The sequence below is a fragment of the Nicotiana tabacum genome, chromosome 24 (genome assembly GCF_000715075.1).
Source record: "Nicotiana tabacum cultivar K326 chromosome 24, ASM71507v2, whole genome shotgun sequence".
NCBI classification, from domain to species: domain Eukaryota; kingdom Viridiplantae; phylum Streptophyta; class Magnoliopsida; order Solanales; family Solanaceae; genus Nicotiana; species Nicotiana tabacum.
The window spans coordinates 92011419-92033173 of record NC_134103.1 but is presented as its reverse complement, the minus strand read 5'-3'; the positions used below and the strand labels follow the sequence as shown (position 1 = coordinate 92033173).

The following is a 21755-nucleotide window of genomic DNA, read 5'->3' as shown; positions in this document are numbered from 1 at the left end:
GTCAAATGTGCGAAATGCCTGTTTCTGTTAGGTATACGTTGATATAGATGAATGGTTTAACTCTGTTTATGTTTAAATATAATTCTCTAAGTGTCTGAATAGAGGTTCAATGATTTGCTCCCTTGCTTTAATTCTCTTTGTTTAGTCTTCTAATTCAGTTCTCGGTGCTTATTTGGTTGAGTTCTCTAATAGATAACTTCTGTGGCCTAAGTTGAAAATTGAAACTCAGTGGACTGACAGAAAGAATAGGTTAGAGAAATTCTCAGCCGGTCCTTTAATTTTAACATGCCTAGGACTTGTCCACTTGCTTTTTTATATAAGTAATCATAGTTGATATTGTACTTCCATATTTTTAAGTACATTGTCTTGATGTATTTAGCTTGCATTGTAAAATTTGTATCTTCTTGATGCCTTCTATGAAAGTCTTCATCAAAGAAAAGTACTGTTGCATACTTCCTTGCTTGATTGGATTACTAGTAATTCCTTGACTTATTTTCCATATCACCGGTTCAATTTGCAGGAATTGGAAGCCTGGACTTACAAGCGTCCCGAAATGGGTATGCCGCCTTTAGCAAAGAAATTGTGAACCGCCCTGACCAAGTCGTCAACATAAGTATTCCGACAGTGATAATAAAAAAGACTTGGGAATCAAAAAATTGAAAGGATAGGGGAGTCACAATCCCAACCAAGGGAGTGGTTTCGTACTTGGTAGCTAGCCTTTCGCTTCCTCCTTGTACTAGATTTTGACTTGAATTCCCTTGAAAGCGAGAACGCACTATATGCCTTTGTCTTGATTTGAAGTAAAAGGAATAGCAGGGGTATGTTAATTCAAGTTATCCAAGTTCAGTATAAATTACTTGTCATTTTGCGTTGTCCTGAGCAACCACGCCTCCAATTCAGCAACTTTTGCTATTGAAATCACCAATTGCATTTCCATTAGAACTGCCACCTCAGAATTTGCCCTAAGCAAGCTATTGTATCCATCTTTTCTCTATGAACTATGGATTTAGGTTTAAGTAAAGCATCACATCTCGTCTCTTATTAGACTTAGAAAGCCTCAAAGTAATCTTAATTCTTTCTGTTGGAAATTCCTCTGCTATTTTAGGCTGTTAGTGCGATGTTATGTTTTTCATAGACGGTGTATTCTTTGTCTTTTGGATGTTTTGTTCAATTTGGGATGCACACTCATTGTAAGTTTTCGCTTTCAGGCACAACTTTCTTGGAACTATGAACCTGAATATAGCAAAATAAATATAGATAGATGTTTCATATAGCTAACCCAAATGAGGTGTAATTCATTGATTATTTAAACAGCATTTTAAATTCTTATTATGCTGATCCTGTCCTTGCCATAAACGATGATAGTTTGAGGTTGCAAAAGAATACTAGCAAGTTAAAGTGGAGCTTTGATCTTTTGGACATAAATTTTGTGTGGGAAAAGAGTGAAAATTTGTGATCGGAAACAGTTATTTCAACTTGAAATGTTACTATTAATCAAGTTTTTTCAATATTTCACAAGTATTTCGAATAGTAAAACTAAGTAATCAAGTTCTATGCATCACTCCTAGGGATCAAGATTATGTGATGTGCAGAGTAAATTTTACCACTAGTAAAGAAGCAGAAAATTAAAGAGTAATCAAAACTTTAACTACTTATTCATAGCTCATAAAATATAATACATCTTATGATACATTTAAACACGTTGCTGGTTCCTATAACTTTTCATATCTAAACCTCTAGTTGTAAACAGATTTTGTAGTTTAATCTATAGTTTGAATTTCAGGATCCCTCTTTAGGGCTTAGGCTTGTTTTGAGTATATATGTAATCCAAGTGAGCTTCAGCTACAATCCTTCTGTTTAAACAAGCTTCATCTCTGTCTTCACATTTCTCCAATCCCATGAGCTGTTCAAGAACCAGAAAAGACAACAAGAAAACAAATATTAAAAAAAGGAAGATTTTCCATTTACGCTAAATTAATACTGACGAAATTAATTAACGCAAAACCAAAATTGAAATTGAAAAAGGAAAGAAAAGATAAGGATTTACATTGTTGAAGTCTTCTTGCGTGGAAATTGAATGAGTAATCCCATTAACTTCAGCTTTCTTGATATCTGTGAAAATCATTAGTATTATTAATGGGAATTTCTCCGTAGAAGCTCCATACTTGGAGTTTTGCAAGCTTCACAAACACAAATAATGAAAATCATTAGTATTATTAATGGGAATTTCTCCGTAGAAGCTCCATACTTGGAGTTTTGCAAGCTTCACAAACACAAATAAAGAGAGAAGGGGGGGGGGGGGGGGGGGGACATTCCATACCTCGATAACTTGTAGGCAGCAGACGAGCAGATGTTACATAGGAAATGATCAGTAATATGAAAAAAGAAGTAAGAAATTGATCATTTGTTAGCTTCATTGTATGTGAGATTTGAGAGAAAGAAATGAGAGAAAGGGTCGATGGAGAGAGGTATAGAGCAGTTGGAGTTGTATAAATACTACTCAAAATTATTCATTCCGTTCACTTTTATTTGTCCGCTATACTAAATCAAGCCCGTTATACTAAATCAAGAGAATGACAATTTTTTTTCATGTTTTATCCTTATAATTAATTACTCATTTCCAAATCATTTCTCAAGACTTTTAAAAATATTAACATTATTACGAGTAAAATTCATATTTCATTTATTATTTTTTAAGGGGCATAAAAAGTCCAAAGTGGACAACTAAACGTGAACGGAGCGGAGAGAATGCCACAAAAAAGTTGGCCAAAAGCCAAGAGTCACGTGAAGAAAAGAGGAATCCATTACTCAAATGATCACTCAATTATCCCAAATTATGTGCTAAAGTCATTTTTCTTTCTTTTGTAACAACAAAGTCACTTAACTATGCCTATATCATTCAGAAGTTCACTCAACCAGATTTTCCAAATTTTGGATTGTCAAATACCTATTTTACCCTATAAATTATAAACATTTATCTTCTTTTTATTTTTTTAACTTTTTAATATTATGATTTTTTCCTTTTTAATTTATATTATGGATTTACCTATATAATAAATAAATTTTATTTATAAATTTAAAAAATAAAAAGTATTTAAGCATATATAATGCTGAAATGACAAAATAATGAGCATAGTAAAAAAATTAATTAGAATAATTTGTTCGTAATAATTTTAGTATTAACAAAAAAAATTAAAAAAATTATTTACACAATTGAGAATGAAAGAAAATAAAGGTTGTAAAATATATATTCCATGCACGTAATATAAAAATAATTATTTAAATAAAGGTATTTTTATAATATACATTATATATGGTTGAAAATTATGCTCAATTATATTATTATTCCGTCATTATATGAGCTGAAAACTACTTTTTATTTTTTATTTTATAAATAAAATATATTTTTCTATAGGTAAGTCCACAATGTAGATTAAAAAGAGAAAAAAACTTATAATATTTAAAAAATTAAAAAAATAATAATTTAGAGGGTAAAATAGGTACTGATAATAAAAAATTTAAAAAATCTAGTTGAGTGACCTTCTGAGTGTAATATGTATAGTTAAGTGACTTTATTGTTACAAACGGAGAAAAAGTGACTTTAGCAGAAAAGAGTGAAAACCGCTTATGTTATTTAATCAGTTATTATGCCGTTTATGACCTATACTCAAACTCAAGATTCAAGAAGATAGTACTTCTTATTGTTAATTACATTTTTGTCTTTTGATATACTACTATAATAATGTGAACAGTATAAGCCGTCTATCCACTCCTAACGTTAATACATTGTCTTTAGTACAATTTGGATCATATTATGAGTTCATCATTTTGAGTTTGGCTTCCATTTCCTTTTTAAATCTTTTTTAAAAAAAAGAAGTAAATAATGATATCACTTTCGTAACAAAATAAAATGCATCTATTCAAGAAGAAAAAGTATGAGTAAAATAAGAATGAAGAATGGTCATACAATGCCGGCTCAAGGGCCAAGCGACCCCCAAGTTTCTAAGGCTCCATTTGTTTTATAATAGCAAAAATAGGTTAATCTATAGTAATTTTTGTAGAAAATATTTAATATTCATGGTAAAAAAGTATAAGATTCTTATATATATATATATATATATAAAAAAGTATAAGATTCTTATATAAAAATAAAAGATGAATTACTTAGTCAATGTGATTGATGGTGACTGGTGATTAATTTATATTCTTAATATTAATATTTTTTTCTATCTCATAATAGAACTGTATTTTAAATTCTCCTTCTTCATTACTAAATTGTCTATTTTCTAAACAATATGAATGAAAGGCATTGAATAAATTAAAATTGCACTTTTCGTTCTTTCTCTGGTTCTCAAGCATTGCAACAAACAAATTAAAATTATTGAAATTTCATTCTAATATCAAGTTATCAACATTTAGAATCAGGTTCGATTATTCTAACTTGCTAATATCTTTTTCTTTGAATTTCAAATTTATTTTTTGTATCTTTACCTATAGTAGTATATTGCTTTTTTTTTTTTTAATCATAATTTAAATATGTCAACTATAAAGATAAATTAGGTTACTTAATATGATATGTTTTTTTAAAGTTTAAGGCCTCTTAATATTGGTAAAAAAATGCCTCTTAATAAACTTTGGCTTTAGGCCCATGCTGTTCTTGAGCCGGCCTCTTTGTCATATTTTAACTAATTCTATAAAGGGAGTAAGCTAATTAGACATAATGAAGCTTGGCTACCGTTTTTTTTCCTCCCAAATTAGGAAGATCTATAGTGTTTTCACACTTTCTCTCTAGCGTGACTCAAACTCAGGACCTAACAATCGTGAGTGAAGGTGCTTTTACCAACTGAGTAAGTCTACCGGTTGACAAGTCAAATTGAAGGTGTCGAGAATTGAGATCAAGTCTCATGTCTAAATCTCATTGAATTGTGGATTTGCGTCCAAATAACATGTTTCGCTAGAGCATTATAAATTTGTGTTAGTTGATTGTTAAATTATATATTAATATTTTTTTGCTTGATACTCCCTCTCATATTTTCATATTACTAAAAATAGTTATCTTCATTATTTGTCATTTTAAAAGTTTAATATAAATTTTATTTTTTACCATTGATAATAATTATCCTTGAATATTACAAACACCTTAATTATGGATAACTTTGTTCAAATACCAATAAAAAAAGATTAAATATTAAAATATGAATAAGAGTAAAGTAATCAAAATCTCATCCTAATTAATTTTTATTAAGGGGCGTATACAAAATAATTATTACAGATAATTTGAGACGGATTGAGTATAAACCACTGACTAGTCAAAGCTTTGTAGTTAGGCATGGTCGACGGTAAGCTGGTTTCCGGTTTTCACATGTCCAAATAGAGTTACCCTACCTATTTCTCCTTAAATGCCTCCATTTCCTTCCCCCCCCCCCCCCCTTCTTTTCTTTTTACCTATGTCAAATTCTTGGGCAATGGCCTTTTATTTATGAGTTTATAGCTTATTTGCAATTTTTGTTTTTTGCTTTTACATTTTCTCAATTAAGTTAACTATAGTTTTCATTTTAAATGAGGCGGCCACAATGTTATATCTTTTCCAAACCCAAAAGTGACTGCAAGTTCGGTTGATATCCACAATCGCAAATTCCTCGTCCCTTATTTTTTTTTCCTTTTCGTTTTTCTATCGGGTGTTCGGTATCTGTAGTAGAGTCCGACTTATTTAAATTCACATAAAAAAATTCACTTTTGAGGTAAGACACCCCTAACAAAAACGAATTCATTAGATTCATACAACTCGAGCCCAAATATCTATATGATTAAAGATGAATACTTACTTCACTCTTACTTTTTATGTTCCCTCATTTCTATTTCTCCCACGGTTCTACCTCCCAATTAAATTATATGAACAAAAATAAAAATAGAGCGACTTTCAGTCTTTCACTTCTGAATTGCCAAACTTAAAATTCAAAGTGCCATTAAGCTAGAAGGATATTTGATCCCTTGTTGACAATTTCCGCTTTTTTGTTTTTGTGACTCAAGGGCAGATTGTTCGTTTAATACAATAATTTTCTTAGAAAGAAAAATTTCTCTTTTTTCAAAAGAATCAAGTATTCTTTTGAAAGAATTTGCTGAAAGTCAAACTGACATTGGACGAGGAATGACTTTCAAAGAGGAGGTCGTTGTCAAGTTGATAAGTTATGTGTCATTTTACCATATAGGAACATGATACAATGGTTTCTCCGTATTCATAGTAACAAGTCAAATGTCTGGTACAAGTTACAATGAAATCAGATAAGGGAACAGCAGAGGGAACAAATAGATATCAGTTCCTCCGGTCACAGTACAAGTCAACTCTTGCAACTGTTAAAGCTGATGTACTGCACAGGCAACAGTACAACAATATTGTTGAAGCATGCTATGTACCAGACACTCCCTTGCAGTATCTTTGATGACCTCACTTATATATTACCAACATGAGGCAAGAGATTACACACACTTGCAAAACCTAAATATCATTTACTCTCAAGTGTGCAGCCGCCTTCACTCTCCCAATGATATTGAAGAACAAAACAGCAACATAACAAAGCACCAGATCCCAACACTGATTACATCGTGTGTCCTTTAGTAATGTTGTGTCTTTGTTCATGCTATGCACTAGTAATTACTACTCAGCTTTTTAGAAGCATTTCGTAGGATATTTTGTAAACCATAAACTGTGTGATTGTTCTGACTAGAGTTAGTCAAGTGGTTAGCCTTGTAATAGAGTTATTACAAAGAGGCTCGAAATATAGGTATTGTGAGTAGGTGGGGGATTAAGAGTATAATTCCTAGATTATAATAGGTTGTAATCTAAAGTTTGCTCAATTAGTGAAGTTAAAATCATACTAGTGTAGGTCGTGATTTTTAATCCCGTGAGCTGTGAGTCTTTCATGTAAATATCTTGTGTTATTTACTTATTGTTGTGTTCAGTGGGAACGGATATAGAGTTGTGTTCTCTATACAGTTTGGTGAACTCTTAGTTTACATCAATTGGTATCAAAGCGGGTCCTTTCTATAAGGCTAACACCTAGAAATGATCTACATAGATGCTCCACCAAATTTTTAAGAAGGTCAATCAACCTACAGACCACGAAGATTCAATGGACAATACTATGGCTGGTGGAAGACAAGAATGCATGACTTTATGGCAGAAGATTTAGAGCTTTGGAATGTTATTTGTGATGGACCCTTTATCCCTATGAAAACCCTTGGCGAGACAACAGTCACAGTTACAAATACAAGGAAGGAAAATAATGATGTTGATCGTAAGGCCATCGAGAAAATTTCAAGGAAAAGAAGATCCTCGTTTGTAGTATTGAACTAGACGAGTACAACCGCATCTCAGCCTGTCAATCTGCCAAGGAGATTTAGGAGGTTCTCCAAACCGCACATGAGGGAACCACTCAAGTCAAGCATTTAAAAATCAGCATGCTTACTACTGAGTATGAACTCTTCAAGATGAAGGAGAATGAGTCCAATCAGGACATGCATACTCGCTCTGCCTCCATCATCAATGAGCTTCACTCCCTTGGAGAAATTATCCAAAGGAACAAACTGGTCAGAAAAATACTCAGCATGTTACCTGATTCCTGGGAGAGCAAAGTCAATGTTATAACGAAAGCCAAAGATCTACAGAAGCTGACAATTGATGAACTCATTGGAAATCTGGAACCTATGAAATGAAAAGAAGAAAGATCATGAAAGAAGAGAACCCAAAAAGGAGAATAACCTGGTTCTCAAGGCAGACAACAGTGACTCAAGTGGTGATGATGCTGACATGGCCTATCTTACACGGAGATTTCAGAAAATAGTTCGTATAAATGGAGAAATTCCTAAAAAGGTCAGCTCTAGCAGAAACACAAAAGGTTATGATTGTTGTCAAAAGTGCGGAAAGCCGGGACATTTCATCAAAGATTGCCCTCTCCACAAGCAGGGCCATTACAAACACAACACGAACAAGACGGCTAAGAAGAACCAGGTCCCTGACAGGAAGTTTAAGAGAAAAGATGTTGCTGATAATGCTGTGAAGCAAGCTCTGGCTGCGTGGGAAGATTCCTCTAGTGAATCTGAAGGTGATGATGAATAAGGAGACACCTCTATGATGATCGTTGAAAGTGAAGCTGCAGAATATGATTCCATATTTGCACTAATGGAAAAATCTGATGAGAATGAAGATAATGATGACGATGAGGTAAACTCTCTAGAAGTTCAAAGAAATATGAAGTCTTATTCTTAAAAGAAGCCGGTATCTATAGCAAATGTCTTAATTGATACTTACCACAATCTCATTAATGTTAAAACTATTTAACTTAGAAAACCGGAGAGATAGAACATGAAAGAGATGATTTGCTAGTTGTAGTTATTTATTTGAAGGAAACAGTAGAAAAGATAAAGAAAGAAATGGAAAAATGCATGAACTCCTCTAAAGGAAAGGAAGTGGCAAGTGAGGCACACCTTAAGCTTGAAAATAAACTCAAAAAGGTAAAATTGAGTCTTGTTGTTGAACTTGAAAGAAATAGATACCTTCAGGAATATGTACGTAGGGTTAAAAGTGATCTAGACAAATCTCTGAAGTGGACATGGTCCTTTGATACAATCACTTTCATGTATAAAAGTAATGGGGAAAACATGCAAGAAATCAGGTTCCACAAAGAAAAGACCCCCTATAACCCACATAGCAAGTATGTTACTGTGCCTGATAAATGGCTTTGTACTCACTGTGGTATAGCTGGTCATTTCAAAGATTCCTGTAAAGCAAAGTAGTCCCAACAGAAAAATAAAGTTTTTTTTGAAAAAGTATCTACTTTTAAGGAACCTGATTCTCTGAAAAAGAAATGTGTGATGCCTGCATGGACAAAAAGAAGTCTCATTCGTCCTTTCCCTCATTACAAGGGACACAAACTTGTTTGGATTCCTAAGTCTAATCAATGATTCTCTTGTGCAGGCAGTAATGAAGGGAATCAGTCAAAAATGATACATGGATAGTGGCTGCTCTAAACACATGACTGGAAGAATGGATGGTTTTCTTTCACTCAAGGCCCTGTAGGGTGGGGGTGTGTCCTTTGAAAATGGCAAAAGGGGATACATTCTGGGAGTTAGAAAGATTGGAAAAATACTCACTCACTCAACTGAAAATGTGTATTATATGAATAGCTTGAAATATAGCCTGATGAGTGTCTCTCAAATTTGCGACAAAGGAAATAAAGTGGAGTTCTTGTTAAAGTCTTGCACTGTCACCAATCTTATAACTGGTGAAGTGGTTCTGATTTCAAAAATATTTAAAAATATTTATGTTACAGACTTTGATTCTCTGAATGGTGGTGATCTTACATGCCTGAGTGTCGTTGATGATGATACTAGACTATGGCACAGAAGATTGGGACATGCAAGCTTTTCTCTGTTGAACAAGCTGATCAAGAAGGACCTGGTTTGTTGGTTGCCAAAGTCAATGTTCAAAGATCACAAGGTGTGTGATGCATGCGTGAAAGGGAATTAAGGGAGGTCCTCATTCAAGCCAAAGAAGGAAGTGAGCACCTCAAGGCCACTGGATCTTCTTCATATAGATTTGTGTAGACCTATGAGGATGCCTAGCAGAGGAGGAAAGAAGTACATCTTCGTTACTGTTGATGACTACTCCAGATTCACATGGAGCTTATTTCTCAAAACCAAGGATAAACCTTTCCAGTCTTTGCTGCCTTTGTGAGGCAGATTCAAGTGAAGATGGGCCATAATGTTATGTGCATTAGATCTGATCATGACACCGAGTTCGACAATGTAAAATTTGATGAATTTTGTGCTAAAAATGGTATAAGTTATAATTTTTTACTTCCCGAACACCCCAACAAAATGGTGTTGTAGAGAAAAAAATAAGACTCTTGAAGATATAGAAAGGACGATACTGATTGACAGTGGTGTACCAAAGGGTTTTTAGGCTAAAGCATTGAACATTGCTTGTTATTTGATTAACAGGTGCATGATCAGGTCCCCACTTAACAAGACCCCGTGTGAATTACTTAATGAGAGAAAACCAAAGCTGACTTACCTGAGAGCATTTGGATGCAAATATTTCATTCTCAATAATGGTAAGGAAACATTGGAAAAATTTGATACTCAAAGTGATGAAGGAATCTTTCTTGGCTACTCTTCACAAAGCAAAGCATACAAGGTCTACAACAAAAGGACTCAATGTGTAGAGGAAAGTATACATGTGATCTTTGGTGAATCTTACCACTCAAGTGGGAAAGATTCACATGATAAGGATGATCAAGATGGAGATTATTCAAAGGTCCCTGGAGAGATTATTGATATGGAAAATTGGTAGGCAAATCTGATGAGTCAAGTCAAGGAGACTAGTGAAGAAGATACAACAGAACTTCCAGCTGATTTGGAGGAACATGGTCCCTCTATCACATCAACTGAAGCTGACAATAGAGTTGTTGATGTTGTATTAGGCACTCCTGATGCATAACAAAGAAGTGGTATTCATACTTCCAACAATGCCTATGATGGGTCACATATTGAGAAACCTGGTACCTCCCACTCTGAAACCTAAGTGTCTAACTGGAAGCACAAAAGCTCACATCCTCTTCAAAATGTAATCACTCCTTTGGATTTAGGGATTCAGACTAGATCCAAGGTAAGAAACATATTTATTTTCTCAGCTTTCTTGTCTCAAATTGAGCTTAAAAATATCGAGGAAGTATTAAAAGATGCTGACTGGATTGCTGCTATGCAAGAGGAGCTCTATCAATTTGAGAGGAACAAAGTGTGGCACATGGTTCCTCGACCCTCAAATAGAATAGTTATTGAAACTAGGTGGTTGTTCAGAAAGAAGCTTGATGATTTTGGCTATACAACAAAAAAATAAAGCCAGGCTGGTGGTCCAAGGCTATAATCAAGAAGAAGAAGGAATTGACTATGATGGAACTTTTTCTCCAGTTGTAAGAATGGAAGCCATCAGAATTCTCATTGCTTTTGCATCTCATATGGAATTCAAATTGTCCTAAATGGATGTTAAGAGTGCATTTCTGAATGGATATTTGAAGGAGGAAGTCTTTGTCAAATAACCAGTTGGTTTTGAATGCCATGAATATCCTGAATATGTCTTCAAAATTGACAAGGCTTTATATGGATTAAAGCATGGCCCTCGTGTGTGGTATGAAAGATTGTCCAGGTTCCTTCTGGAGAATGGCTTCACTAGAGGGAAAATTGACAACACTCTTTTTCTGAAAAAAACGAGAGAGGAACCTGTTGATGACATCATCTTAGGTGCAACAAATGATACTTTGTGTGAGGAGTTTGCAAAGCTTATGGGAAGTGAGTTAGAAATGAGTATGATGGGGGAACTAAACTTCTTCCTTGGGCTACAAGTAAAGAAAACTTCTAAAGGAACTATGATAAGTCAACATAAGTAAATTAAAGAGCTTCTGAAAAGATTTGAGATGGAAATCTCAAAAACCATTGATACTCTCATTGCTACTGCCACTCATCTAGACATGGACGAACCTGGTTCCCCTGTAAATGAAACTATATATCATGGTATCATTGGATCACTCTTGTACCCAGCAGCCAACAGACCTGACATTGTGTTAAGTGTTGGATTATGTGCTAGATTCCAGTCAAGTCCTAAATAATCTCATTTGAAAGCTGCTAAGAGAATTCTGAGGTATCTCAAAGGATTGCAGGACCTGGTCCTCTATTATCCCTCAAAAAATAATTTTGACTTAATTGGGTATTATTATGCTGGTAATCTGGTGGATAGAAAGAGTACATCTGGAATGATATATTTTCTGGGGTCATGTTTGATTTCATGGGGTACAAAGAAATAGAACTATGTGGCCCTCTCTACTGCAGAAGCTGAATATGTGGCAAATGCTTCCTGTTGTGCCCAACTGTTGTGGATCAAGCAACAACTAGAAGACTTTGGTGTATCCTCTGATTGTTGTCACTTTTGTATGATAACACAAGTGCTCTTAATTTGGCAAAGAACCCAGTTCAACATAAGAGGACAAAGCATATTGATATGCGACATCATTTCCTAAGGGACAATGTTGAAAAAAGACTCATCTGTATGAAGTTTTGCAAAATAGAGGACCATGTAGCAGATATCTTCACCAAAGTACTAATAAGAGAGCATTTTGAAAGAAACCGACTGGAGCTAGGGTTGATCAAGCTTAACTGAGAACCTGGTCCCTCGATGATTGGCTATGAAAGGATGGTAAGGTGAATTACTAAAACATATTTTCTGGCAATTTCTAACTCAATTCTATATTGTTGTAGGTAAACACATATGGAAACTACAGGACAAACAAGTAGTTAATGACATTGCATATTTTTGGAAGGATTATGCTCTTATTTTCAAAATTTATTAGGGAACCTGGTTCCCATGACTCAGGTTAGTAGTTCTCCTACACATATGCATTTTTGAACTGCTAGTGTGCCCTGTCATTAATTGCCTCCGCCTTTTCCCATATCTTTTAAGCACAAATGACACACCCGTTACAAACTGACCCGTCTAACCAGATCATTAATCATACCTAATTGTAATTCGTCCCTCTAAATATCCTAAAAAGGTAGTATCTCTCTCATAACTATCTACATCAAACACTCCTCTTCTCCAAAAACCCTCTTCTTGTGTCTTCATTCTCTAAAAATCGACATGTCTTCACCAAAATCCGAAGTCCCTGCTGTGTCTTCATCTCATGAAGCACAGCCATCCAGATTGGAACCCCAATCTTCACCCACTGAAGCCCTAATTTCCAAACAACCACCATCCACAGTCTCCTCCCCTATGCCTGATCTGTGCCAAAACTACACCACAATTGAGTAGCGATGCGGTCGATGCAATAATAAACCCAACAAAGGTCGGGATCAAATTCACAGAGAGTTAGAATATAGGATTAGGTGTATATCTAAGTTAATTACAAGTTTTGGCTTTAATTGCACTTCCACAAATTTGATTGGTTTTTCTACTTCAACTTTACTCTAAAGATTGCAATTAAGGACAATATTTTTGTTATTGTTTTTCAAATGTTTAAAGAGACTAGGGTAGTGACTTATACCTAGGTGGATATCTAACGGGTAGAAAAATCTAGGGCAAGCTTGATTAGTTGGTATTGTAATATAGCTAATCACACCCGGGTACTCACTCTATACCTCTCGGTAGTTTGAGTGATTTTTCCCAATTTGGCTTTCTCAAGACCAAATGGGCATTCATGCAAATCAAGTGATATTAGCTCAAGTTAGGTGTTACAATCTCTAGGTTCAACCCTTTTATTGGGGCTATCAATTTCTTCAGTTCACCCCAATTCATTGTTAGCCTAGTTTTCCTAGACTTAGTCCCTCTTTCTCAAATAGAGACTAAGTCATAATGCATGAATCAATGTTTGCAACCATTAATTCTTGAGTTCTAGCAAGAACTAGGCTGAATATCACTAACACATTCACATTCAAGCCCTAAAATCAATTACCTATTAAATACCCACACTAGGGTTGGGTCACAACCCTAGCTATGGGTTTAGCTACTCATGGAAATAACATAATTAAAGATGAAATGAAGATAAAATTCATGATATTAATTTATGGAATGAAAATCTAATGTTAAAAAGTGAATCTACTACAAAATATCCAAAAACAGAAAAGTCAGCCATCTACAAAACATAACATAAACTGACATACCCTAAAAATGATAAAAAGTTCTATTTATACTAAGATGAAAATATCGGACAAAAATACCCCTGCGGAGGTTGTGCGGCCGTGTAATTCTGAGTGCGGCCGCACTCTTGCTTTTGCGGTCGCATAATTCTGATGCGGGCCGCGTTCTTCTCTTTTGGATCTGGGTTGAGCTGAACTTTCTCGGACCGCGTAATTCTAAGAGTGGCCGCGTTCCAGATTATGTGGCCACATAAAAGTGATGCGGTCCACGTTCTTGAGTTTGGCTTGAAATTAACTCTCTGATTCTTCATCTTGCGGACCGCATAATTTCAATCGCGGCCGCGCAAGGGACTTCCATGGCCGCATAATTCTAGTGCGGTCCGCACTTCTCTCTTTTGCTCAAGTTGTGAGCTCTCTGAATCCCAGTCATCACGGTCCGCATAATTTCAATCGCAGCCGCATATTTCTGGTGCGGTCCACGCTCATCACTTAGCCCAAAATCATACTCTCTGGATCTCCCTCTTGCGGGCCGCATAATTTTGATCGCGGTCGCGTCATAGCTTTCGCGGCCGCACAATATTTGTGCGGTCCGCGCTTCAGACCTCTTTGCCCACCCTTGGATTTTGTTCAACTTTTGACTCCTTTGTGAATTGATTTTGATTCCTTTGGCTCATTTTGAACAATTCCTGCAAGCAAGCATATTTCATTAGTTTTCGGGAATACCTTCAAGCAATTTTGGCCTAAAATACAAGTAAAAGAGAGCAAATAATAGGTTAAAATCATACTTAATAACGCCATCCAGTTCTGGTACCCATCGCAACCGAAAAAGCCAAAATCCTAAAACTTTTGTTGTCTCTCCCTCACTATCTGCTGCCACATAGAAAGTGGAATCAAAAGGACCAACGTCTACCTCTCGCTTTCTCCAAACTACAGAAGAAATAGTGGAATGAGATGAAGGTGTAGAAGTCTCCAGTCAACGTGTTGCGGAAGAACTTGTGGACAAAATGACTGTTACTGGTCAGGGTGGTGGTGCATCAGTATCTGGTGTCTTTGAAACCCCAATTGCTCAGGGGTTTGATCTGAATGCCTTGTCATCATCAGGTAATGTTCCACCCTCTTCTACTGGTATTGCATTGATGGTTATTGGGGGTGAGATAGATCAAATTTGTTTATCTGTTGTTGTTGAGGAAAGTCTTGTTGGGGATTCTTTATCTGGTGATGTGGGTACTGGGACTCATGGGAAAAAACGAGGGAATGGGGACCAGGTGCCTCAAAGTGACCAGGTACCGGTCAGTCTACATGGGATCTTACAGAGGGACTTGGTCCCTCTGCCCAAGAGGAGTTCTCAGCTCCTACTTGGTATAAAACTCCAAGCTCTACTACACAGCCCATGGGTAGTACCGACCCTACCTCTTCCCTTCACCTTGTTGCAGCCCCTTTAGAGGTTGTGTACCCTGAGATAAAGTCGGTGTCCGAAGGAGATGCTGATCATAGTGAGGAGGACTTCAAAAATCTATCTGTAGCCCACTTTATTGCTGCTAGGAGTGGTGGGACAGTCACATAAGAGTCTGTTCCTAAATGACCCACCACTAGGCAGCAAAAAAGGTTTCTCTCGCGAGTGCATTAATAGAGAATAAGGAGAAAAGGAAAAGGAGAAGGCTTATGAAAAGTAGACTGGTTGACGAGGAGGATATACTTCCGAAAAATATTGTGGAAATTAAGGATGAGGAGACGAATCAGGAACTTGCTCCTCTTGTTAGGAAAGCATCTAAGAACAATGTTTCTGTAAAACAAAAGAAGGTCCTATATGCAAAGGATACTGAAGTTGGTAGTGAAGAAAGAGTTGAGAAGGAGAAGTCAGTTGAGAAGGAGAAAATTGCTGAGAAAAAGAAGCCTCTCAGAAAGAGGCCAAGCAACAGTGAGGAACCTAGTTCCTCAAAGAAGGCAAGAGTAGATGTGTCTGAGCTTGAAAGGAAAGATAAATTAAAAAAGTAAAAAAGTTCTGTGGGGTAGAGTTTTTGATACTGACATTCTTGATCAGGCTGGAATGAGGCAATTGGTAGAAATCTGTGACTTCCACAAGTGGGCTCATTTCTTTACAATTCAGAGTCCAAAAGTGTATGAGAAGGAGGTTCGCAATTTTTATGCTGACTTGATTATAGTAGAGAGTGATACAATCTATTTGAAGATCAATGGGATAGATTTCGCGATGGATGAGGTTGTGCTTGGAGAAATTCTTGGGGTGCCTACTGAAGGGCTCTCAACTGCGGAGGGAACATATTCCCCAGAGTTTAGGAAGATAATCCTCAAGCCTCAAGTTGTTCAACAAGGGGAACGAGTGCACAAGAAGGCATTGCTTCTAGAATACCAACTATTGTTTGAGTTGGTGAACAAGGTCTTGCTCCCAAGAGATGAAAGGAGATCCATTGCCTCTATAAAGGACCTGGTTCTTTTGGAGGCACTAGACGCCTACACTCCCATCAATTTGCTTGGAATTTTGATTGAACACATGAAGAAAGTGGCAGACTTCATGGATAGAAATCTTGGGTTGCCATATGGGTTCCTGCTCACAAAAGTCTTTGAACGATTTGCGGTCCCCTTTGGGAGAGCAGCTGTGGGAACTCGTAAATAAATTTTCTCAATGACCACCTTAGAGTAATGCGGGTGTGTAGAAAAAAGAGGTATAGGCAGTAGTTCCACAATCTCTCAATTTATCGATGCTCAAAATGCTGCTAATGAGGAAATCAGGAAGTTGAAGACCCAGAATGCCATTCTTGAGTCTAAGTTCAGACATGCCAGCAAGGAACTTGGTTCCAGTAGTGCTCAGGGAGCAGAAGTTGTCCGCTTGAAGGCTGAAAATACAGAGTTGAGGAAACGGGTGGAGAACTTGAAAGAGCAGTTGATCAACGATCAAAGGGCTGCTAATGCTCGCATTGATAGTCTCCTCAAGGCCCTTGCTCCTTAGTAATTCCCTTTCTCATCCAGTGTTCCCTATTTTGTCCCTTTGCCAGCCTCTGCTTAATTTTACAGTGTCTTTTTTTTATCCATCCCTTTTGACTGTGGTACTCTAGTTCAGTTTGACTTATGTATGTTTTGTAATGTTGGTATTGCTACAATGGTTCTTTTTCCTTCAAATTAATGAGCATCATCGTTCCTTTAAATGCATGTTATACTCTTGTGTTTTGTCTTTAGCTATGTTGTGTGCACGCAAGTGGCATGCGTTAATTCTGCTGGACTTGTTTTTGCATTTGCTTGTCTCATTTTTTATGATGCTAAAAGGGAGAAGAAAATTGAAGGGGGGGGGGGGGGAGTAGGTTTTCAGATTCTTAGTTTGTCATCATCAAAAAGGGAAAAATTGATAAGTTATTTATCTTTTGTTTTGATGATTTAACAAACTTTATAAGAGAACCATATTAGGAAATTGACACAATTGGTTCCTCCGCGTTCAGAGCAACAAGTCAAATGTGTGGTACAAGTCTCAATGAAATCAGATAAGGGAACAGTAGAGGGAATAAATAAATATCAGTTTATACGGTCACAGTACAAGTCAACTCTTACATGTGTTAAAGTTGTTGTACTGCACACGCAACAGTACATCAGCATTGTTGAAGCATGCTGTGTACCGGACACTCCCTTGCATTATCTTTGATGACCTCACTTATATATTACGAATATGAGGCAAGGGATTACATACACTTGCAAAACCTAAATATCATTTACTCTCAAGTGTGCAGTCGCCTTGACTCTCCCAAGGCATTGAAGAACAAAATAACAACATAACAAAGGACAAGATCCCAACATTGGTTACATTGTGTGTCCTTTAGTATTGTTGTGTATTTGTTCATGTTATTCACTTGTAATTCCTACTCAGCTTTTTAGAAGCATTTCGTAGGATAACCATAAACTGTATGGTTATTTTGACTAGAGTTAGTCAAGTGGTTAGCTTTGTAATAGGGTTATTACAAAGAGGCTCGCAATATAGGCATTGTGAGTATGTGAGAGATTAAGAGTTTAATTCTTAAATTACAATAGATTGTAATATAAAGTTTGCTCAGTCAGTGAAGTTGAAATCCTACCAGTTTAGTTCGTGATTTTTAATCCCATGAGTTGAGAATTTTTCACATAAATATCTTGTGTTATTTACTTATCGCCGTGTTCTATGGGAATTGATAGAGAATCAGGTTCTCTATACAGTTTGGTGGACTCCTAGTTTACCTAACAAGTGTTAATAATGAAGTCTAAGTAGTCAACTTTCTCTAAAATCAAGATTTACTTCTTTTTCAGTATTCTTTGTATTCTTGGTATTCTTGGTATTTTAAATTAATTATAGGCAATGAAATTGAGTAGTAGAAACGAATAGATGGCTTTGAAAGAGGCATCGAAAGATCCTACCGAAGATAAAATATGACATTCAATTTGAACATAACACTATCTGATATCGAAACTTATCTAAAATTTGACTCTATTTAATTTGTACAAGAAAAATAATTTAAATATACATCTGATTAATTATGTGATGGATAGCGATCTCCCATAAAGAAAATTGTAGTCCATCTTTTCAAAAGTGATATCAAGTAAGAGGATTTAGCTCCCGTCTGGCCATACTTTTTTTTTTTTTTTTTTTTTACTTTTAAAAAAATATATATTTAAAACGTTGTTTCATTATAAAAAAGTGACCAATTTTTGGGCAGTTTTTTTTTAAAGAATTTTTCAAGTTTCAAAAAGTACTTAGAGACTAGTTTTTCAAGTTTTTCAAGCTTTCTACTCACAAAACATCAAATTTTTTTCATGTAAAATGCATGTTCAAACACAATTTAAACTTTCAAAATTATTTTTCATCTCATCTTCAAAAACTCATTTTTTTTCAAGTTTCAATCAAATTGGTGTCCAAAAATTTGCTTAACTAGAAGGCTTCTCTTGCTTTGTTTTCTTTTTTCTTCTCCTTGTTATTTTCACTTGTGCTTCCTCGGATCCATGACTGGGGTATTCACAGAATGAAGCATTTTTTACCTCATCCACTTTGGAAATATTTCCCTAAGTCAAAAGCCCCGTTCGACCAAAAAATATAGATCTTGGTTCAAATAATTAAATTTATAGAAATAAGGGTTAATCTTAGTTAACAATAATATTCCTAGACGGAGTTTTTAAAGAAGTAACAGATATTACGTAGATCTGGCCGAATAATGGCATTAACATGCAATAAATACTCTAGAAACTAGATGTAAGGAAATAACATTTAATGATAAAGAACAGCAATAAATTGCATTTAAGTAAATAGGGTGAATTGGTCATCCAAGAATAGAAGGAATAAGTGGATGTTCCTCCTAACAATGATGAATGATAGACAAACTCTTGAATATTCGAGTTATTCTCGGATTTGATGGAAAAGTATGGACAAGAATCTCAGTGAAAAAGTGATGTTTGTGTCTTAATAAGTGAGAGCCGAATCTGTAAGTCAAAGTGTGTTCTTTACAAATGAATATCACATGTCCCATATCATTGTCTCTTTTCCTATTTATATGGGACATGTTCCTAAGAAATCCTAATGGTACAAGTGTAGAGAATATCCATTAGAATATTCTCTTTAATATCCTATCTTGAAAACTAACCGTTACAGCTCTGTCAATAGTACTCGACATCGACCTCGACCCTTGTTGACACCTCGACTACGACTCTCGTTGACTCTTCGACCACAGACTTCGCTGCTTCTTGGGCCATTTAGACGAACGACGACTTGGGAACTCTTCCCTTATTACTATCTTGGCTCAAATATTCTAAATACAAAATTTGACCCATACAGAAGCTTCTCTTGCTTTGTTTTCTTTTTTCTTCTCCTTGTTATTTTCACTTGTGCTTCCTCGGATCCATGAATATTCACAGAATGAAGCATTTTTTCCTCATCCACTTTGGAAATATTTCCCAAGTCAAAAGCCAACATTTTTAATGATTTAGCCCCACGTCAATTAATAGAAAGAAAAGGAAAAAACAAAAGAAAATACAATTGAAGAGCTTTATTATATTTGTGGAAAATGGAAATACGAATTTGTTTCTTACTGTGCTCTAGAAACTTCAACATGGAAAAATACACGAATCATGCTAGTTCTAGCTAGTTAAATGGATGAAAGAATTTTCTTGCGTGTGAATGTAAGAAATTAATGCTTTGGAAATTAAAGAGATTAGACGTACCGTATCAACTTTCTTTTCGCAACACATGCATGCATATAATTCCCTGTAGACTTTTAGAATATTATGAAAAAAGTAGTCATAAGTCATAACATGACAAACGAATAAAATTCTCGATAGATACTACAATAAATGTAATTAGTAGTCATTTGGAAGCTTCTTTCATGTCTTAAACTAAAGATCTTTTTTTCAAAGTACGAATACTATTATTTTAGTATTTCCTCAGTCTCAATTTGTTTGATACAGTTCATATTTCGAGAGTTAAATTTTTTAATTTTGATTATGAATTCGGACTTAAATCTTTTAAGTTTTTTAAAATAAAATTATATATTTAAAAATTGCTTAAAAGTATTATAAGTCACAATAATTAATAATACTATTTAAAAAATATATGAAAAATCGTAGTCACAGAAGAATTAGCTTGACTGTCCGAACTGCATCAAACAATTTCACTATTAGAAATTCGGTAAAAACCGATCAAGGTCGACCGACCAACTTTGGTCGGTCAAAAAACCGACCAAAAAATCGACCAAAGTTGGTCGTTTTTCAAAATATTTTATTTTTTAATTTTTTTTTACGAAATCGACAAACTTTGGTCGGTTTTCTTTGGCGCAAAAATGCGGGAAACTATTTTTGAGTCCCGCGAAATTTATTTTTCAAGAAACCGACCAACTTTGGTCGGTTTTTTAATTAAAATAAATAAAATTTAATATTAAAAAAACTGACCAAAATTGATCGGTTAATTCGGCCGGTCATTTAAAAAAACCGACCAACTTTGGTCGGTAATTTTACTTTTTAATAAAACCGACCAACTTTGGTCGGTTATTTTCGTGCGAAAATACAATTAAAGAGTATAAATCAAATAAAAGACAATCTTAAAATAAAAATGTACCAATGGTCTAGTGGTAGAATAGTATCCTGCCACAGTACAGACCCCGGTTCGATTCTCAGATAGTGAATCTTTTTATTACATAATTAAAATACCGACCAACGTTGGTCGGAAAAAACCGACCAACTTTGGTCGGGTTTTTTTGCAATATTTGTTTTTTGAATTTAATTGACCGACCAAAGTTGGTCGGTAATTTCCGATCAACTTTGGTCGATATGCCTTTCCGACCACAAAAATACCGTCCACACGTAAATGGTCGTGTTTTGGTCGGTTTTTGGCCTTTACCGACCAACGTTGGTCGATTTTTTTGGTCGGTTTTTATCGGATTTCTAGTAGTGTTTGGGATTGAGGAGCATATGATTTTAAGGTGATAATATTTTGTTTGGAGTTCATAATCACGACTAGTTATTAAATAATTGTTGTGTCATTGTATTCGGGGTTTTCGATATCTTTGTATAATAACAAGGTAATTTTATACTTTTGTATGCAATCAACTTCCAACTTTGGATAACTTAAGAGTTAAAACATGCTAAAACACTGAGATAGATTCAAGATAAAAGTTAATAGATTTACGCCTGTCATTTTAGTAATCATGTTATAGGGCGAATGTAATTACAAAAAGAAATGCAATTTTCGGAAAACAAGGAAGAACAGAAATGATAGATGGACCATCTTTTTGGACAAAATCATTGCCACCAAGCCTAAGTAGGTGTTAAATTCATGGATAGTGAATATTCTAGACAGAAAAATGAAGATAAATTGTGGTAAGATTTTGACTTCGTCTCGTAGCTTCTATGCTAGAAATGTTGGAAATTAAATTATACACAAGAGAAGGTCACTAAGATCGGGCTAAAAACACTTTGCAAACGTGAGGATTCTCCTTGTTGTACTATGGACTGCGAGGAAATCAAGACAACAAGTTGAGATGGCCGAGTTGGTCTAAGGCGCCAGATTAAGGTTCTGGTCCGAAAGGGCGTGGGTTCAAATCCCACTCTCAACA

The 21755-nt window shown here is 35.4% G+C and overlaps 1 protein-coding gene and 1 non-coding gene across 2 annotated transcripts; one reads left to right on the top strand and one right to left on the bottom strand.

Annotated features, from left to right (window-relative positions):
* Nucleotides 1-1555: 1555 nt before the first annotated feature.
* Nucleotides 1556-2451, bottom strand: LOC107781717 (putative phytosulfokines 6). Its single transcript, XM_016602457.2, has 3 exons — nucleotides 2321-2451; nucleotides 2048-2112; nucleotides 1556-1903 (listed from the first exon to the last, which is right to left on the bottom strand). The coding sequence occupies exons 1-3, from the start codon at nucleotides 2415-2417 to the stop codon at nucleotides 1793-1795; spliced, it is 273 nt and encodes a 90-aa protein (XP_016457943.1). The 5' UTR covers nucleotides 2418-2451; the 3' UTR covers nucleotides 1556-1792.
* A 19223-nt stretch (nucleotides 2452-21674) lies between these two features.
* On the top strand, nucleotides 21675-21755 carry TRNAL-AAG (transfer RNA leucine (anticodon AAG)). Its single transcript has one exon. It is a non-coding gene; the product is annotated as a tRNA-Leu (tRNA).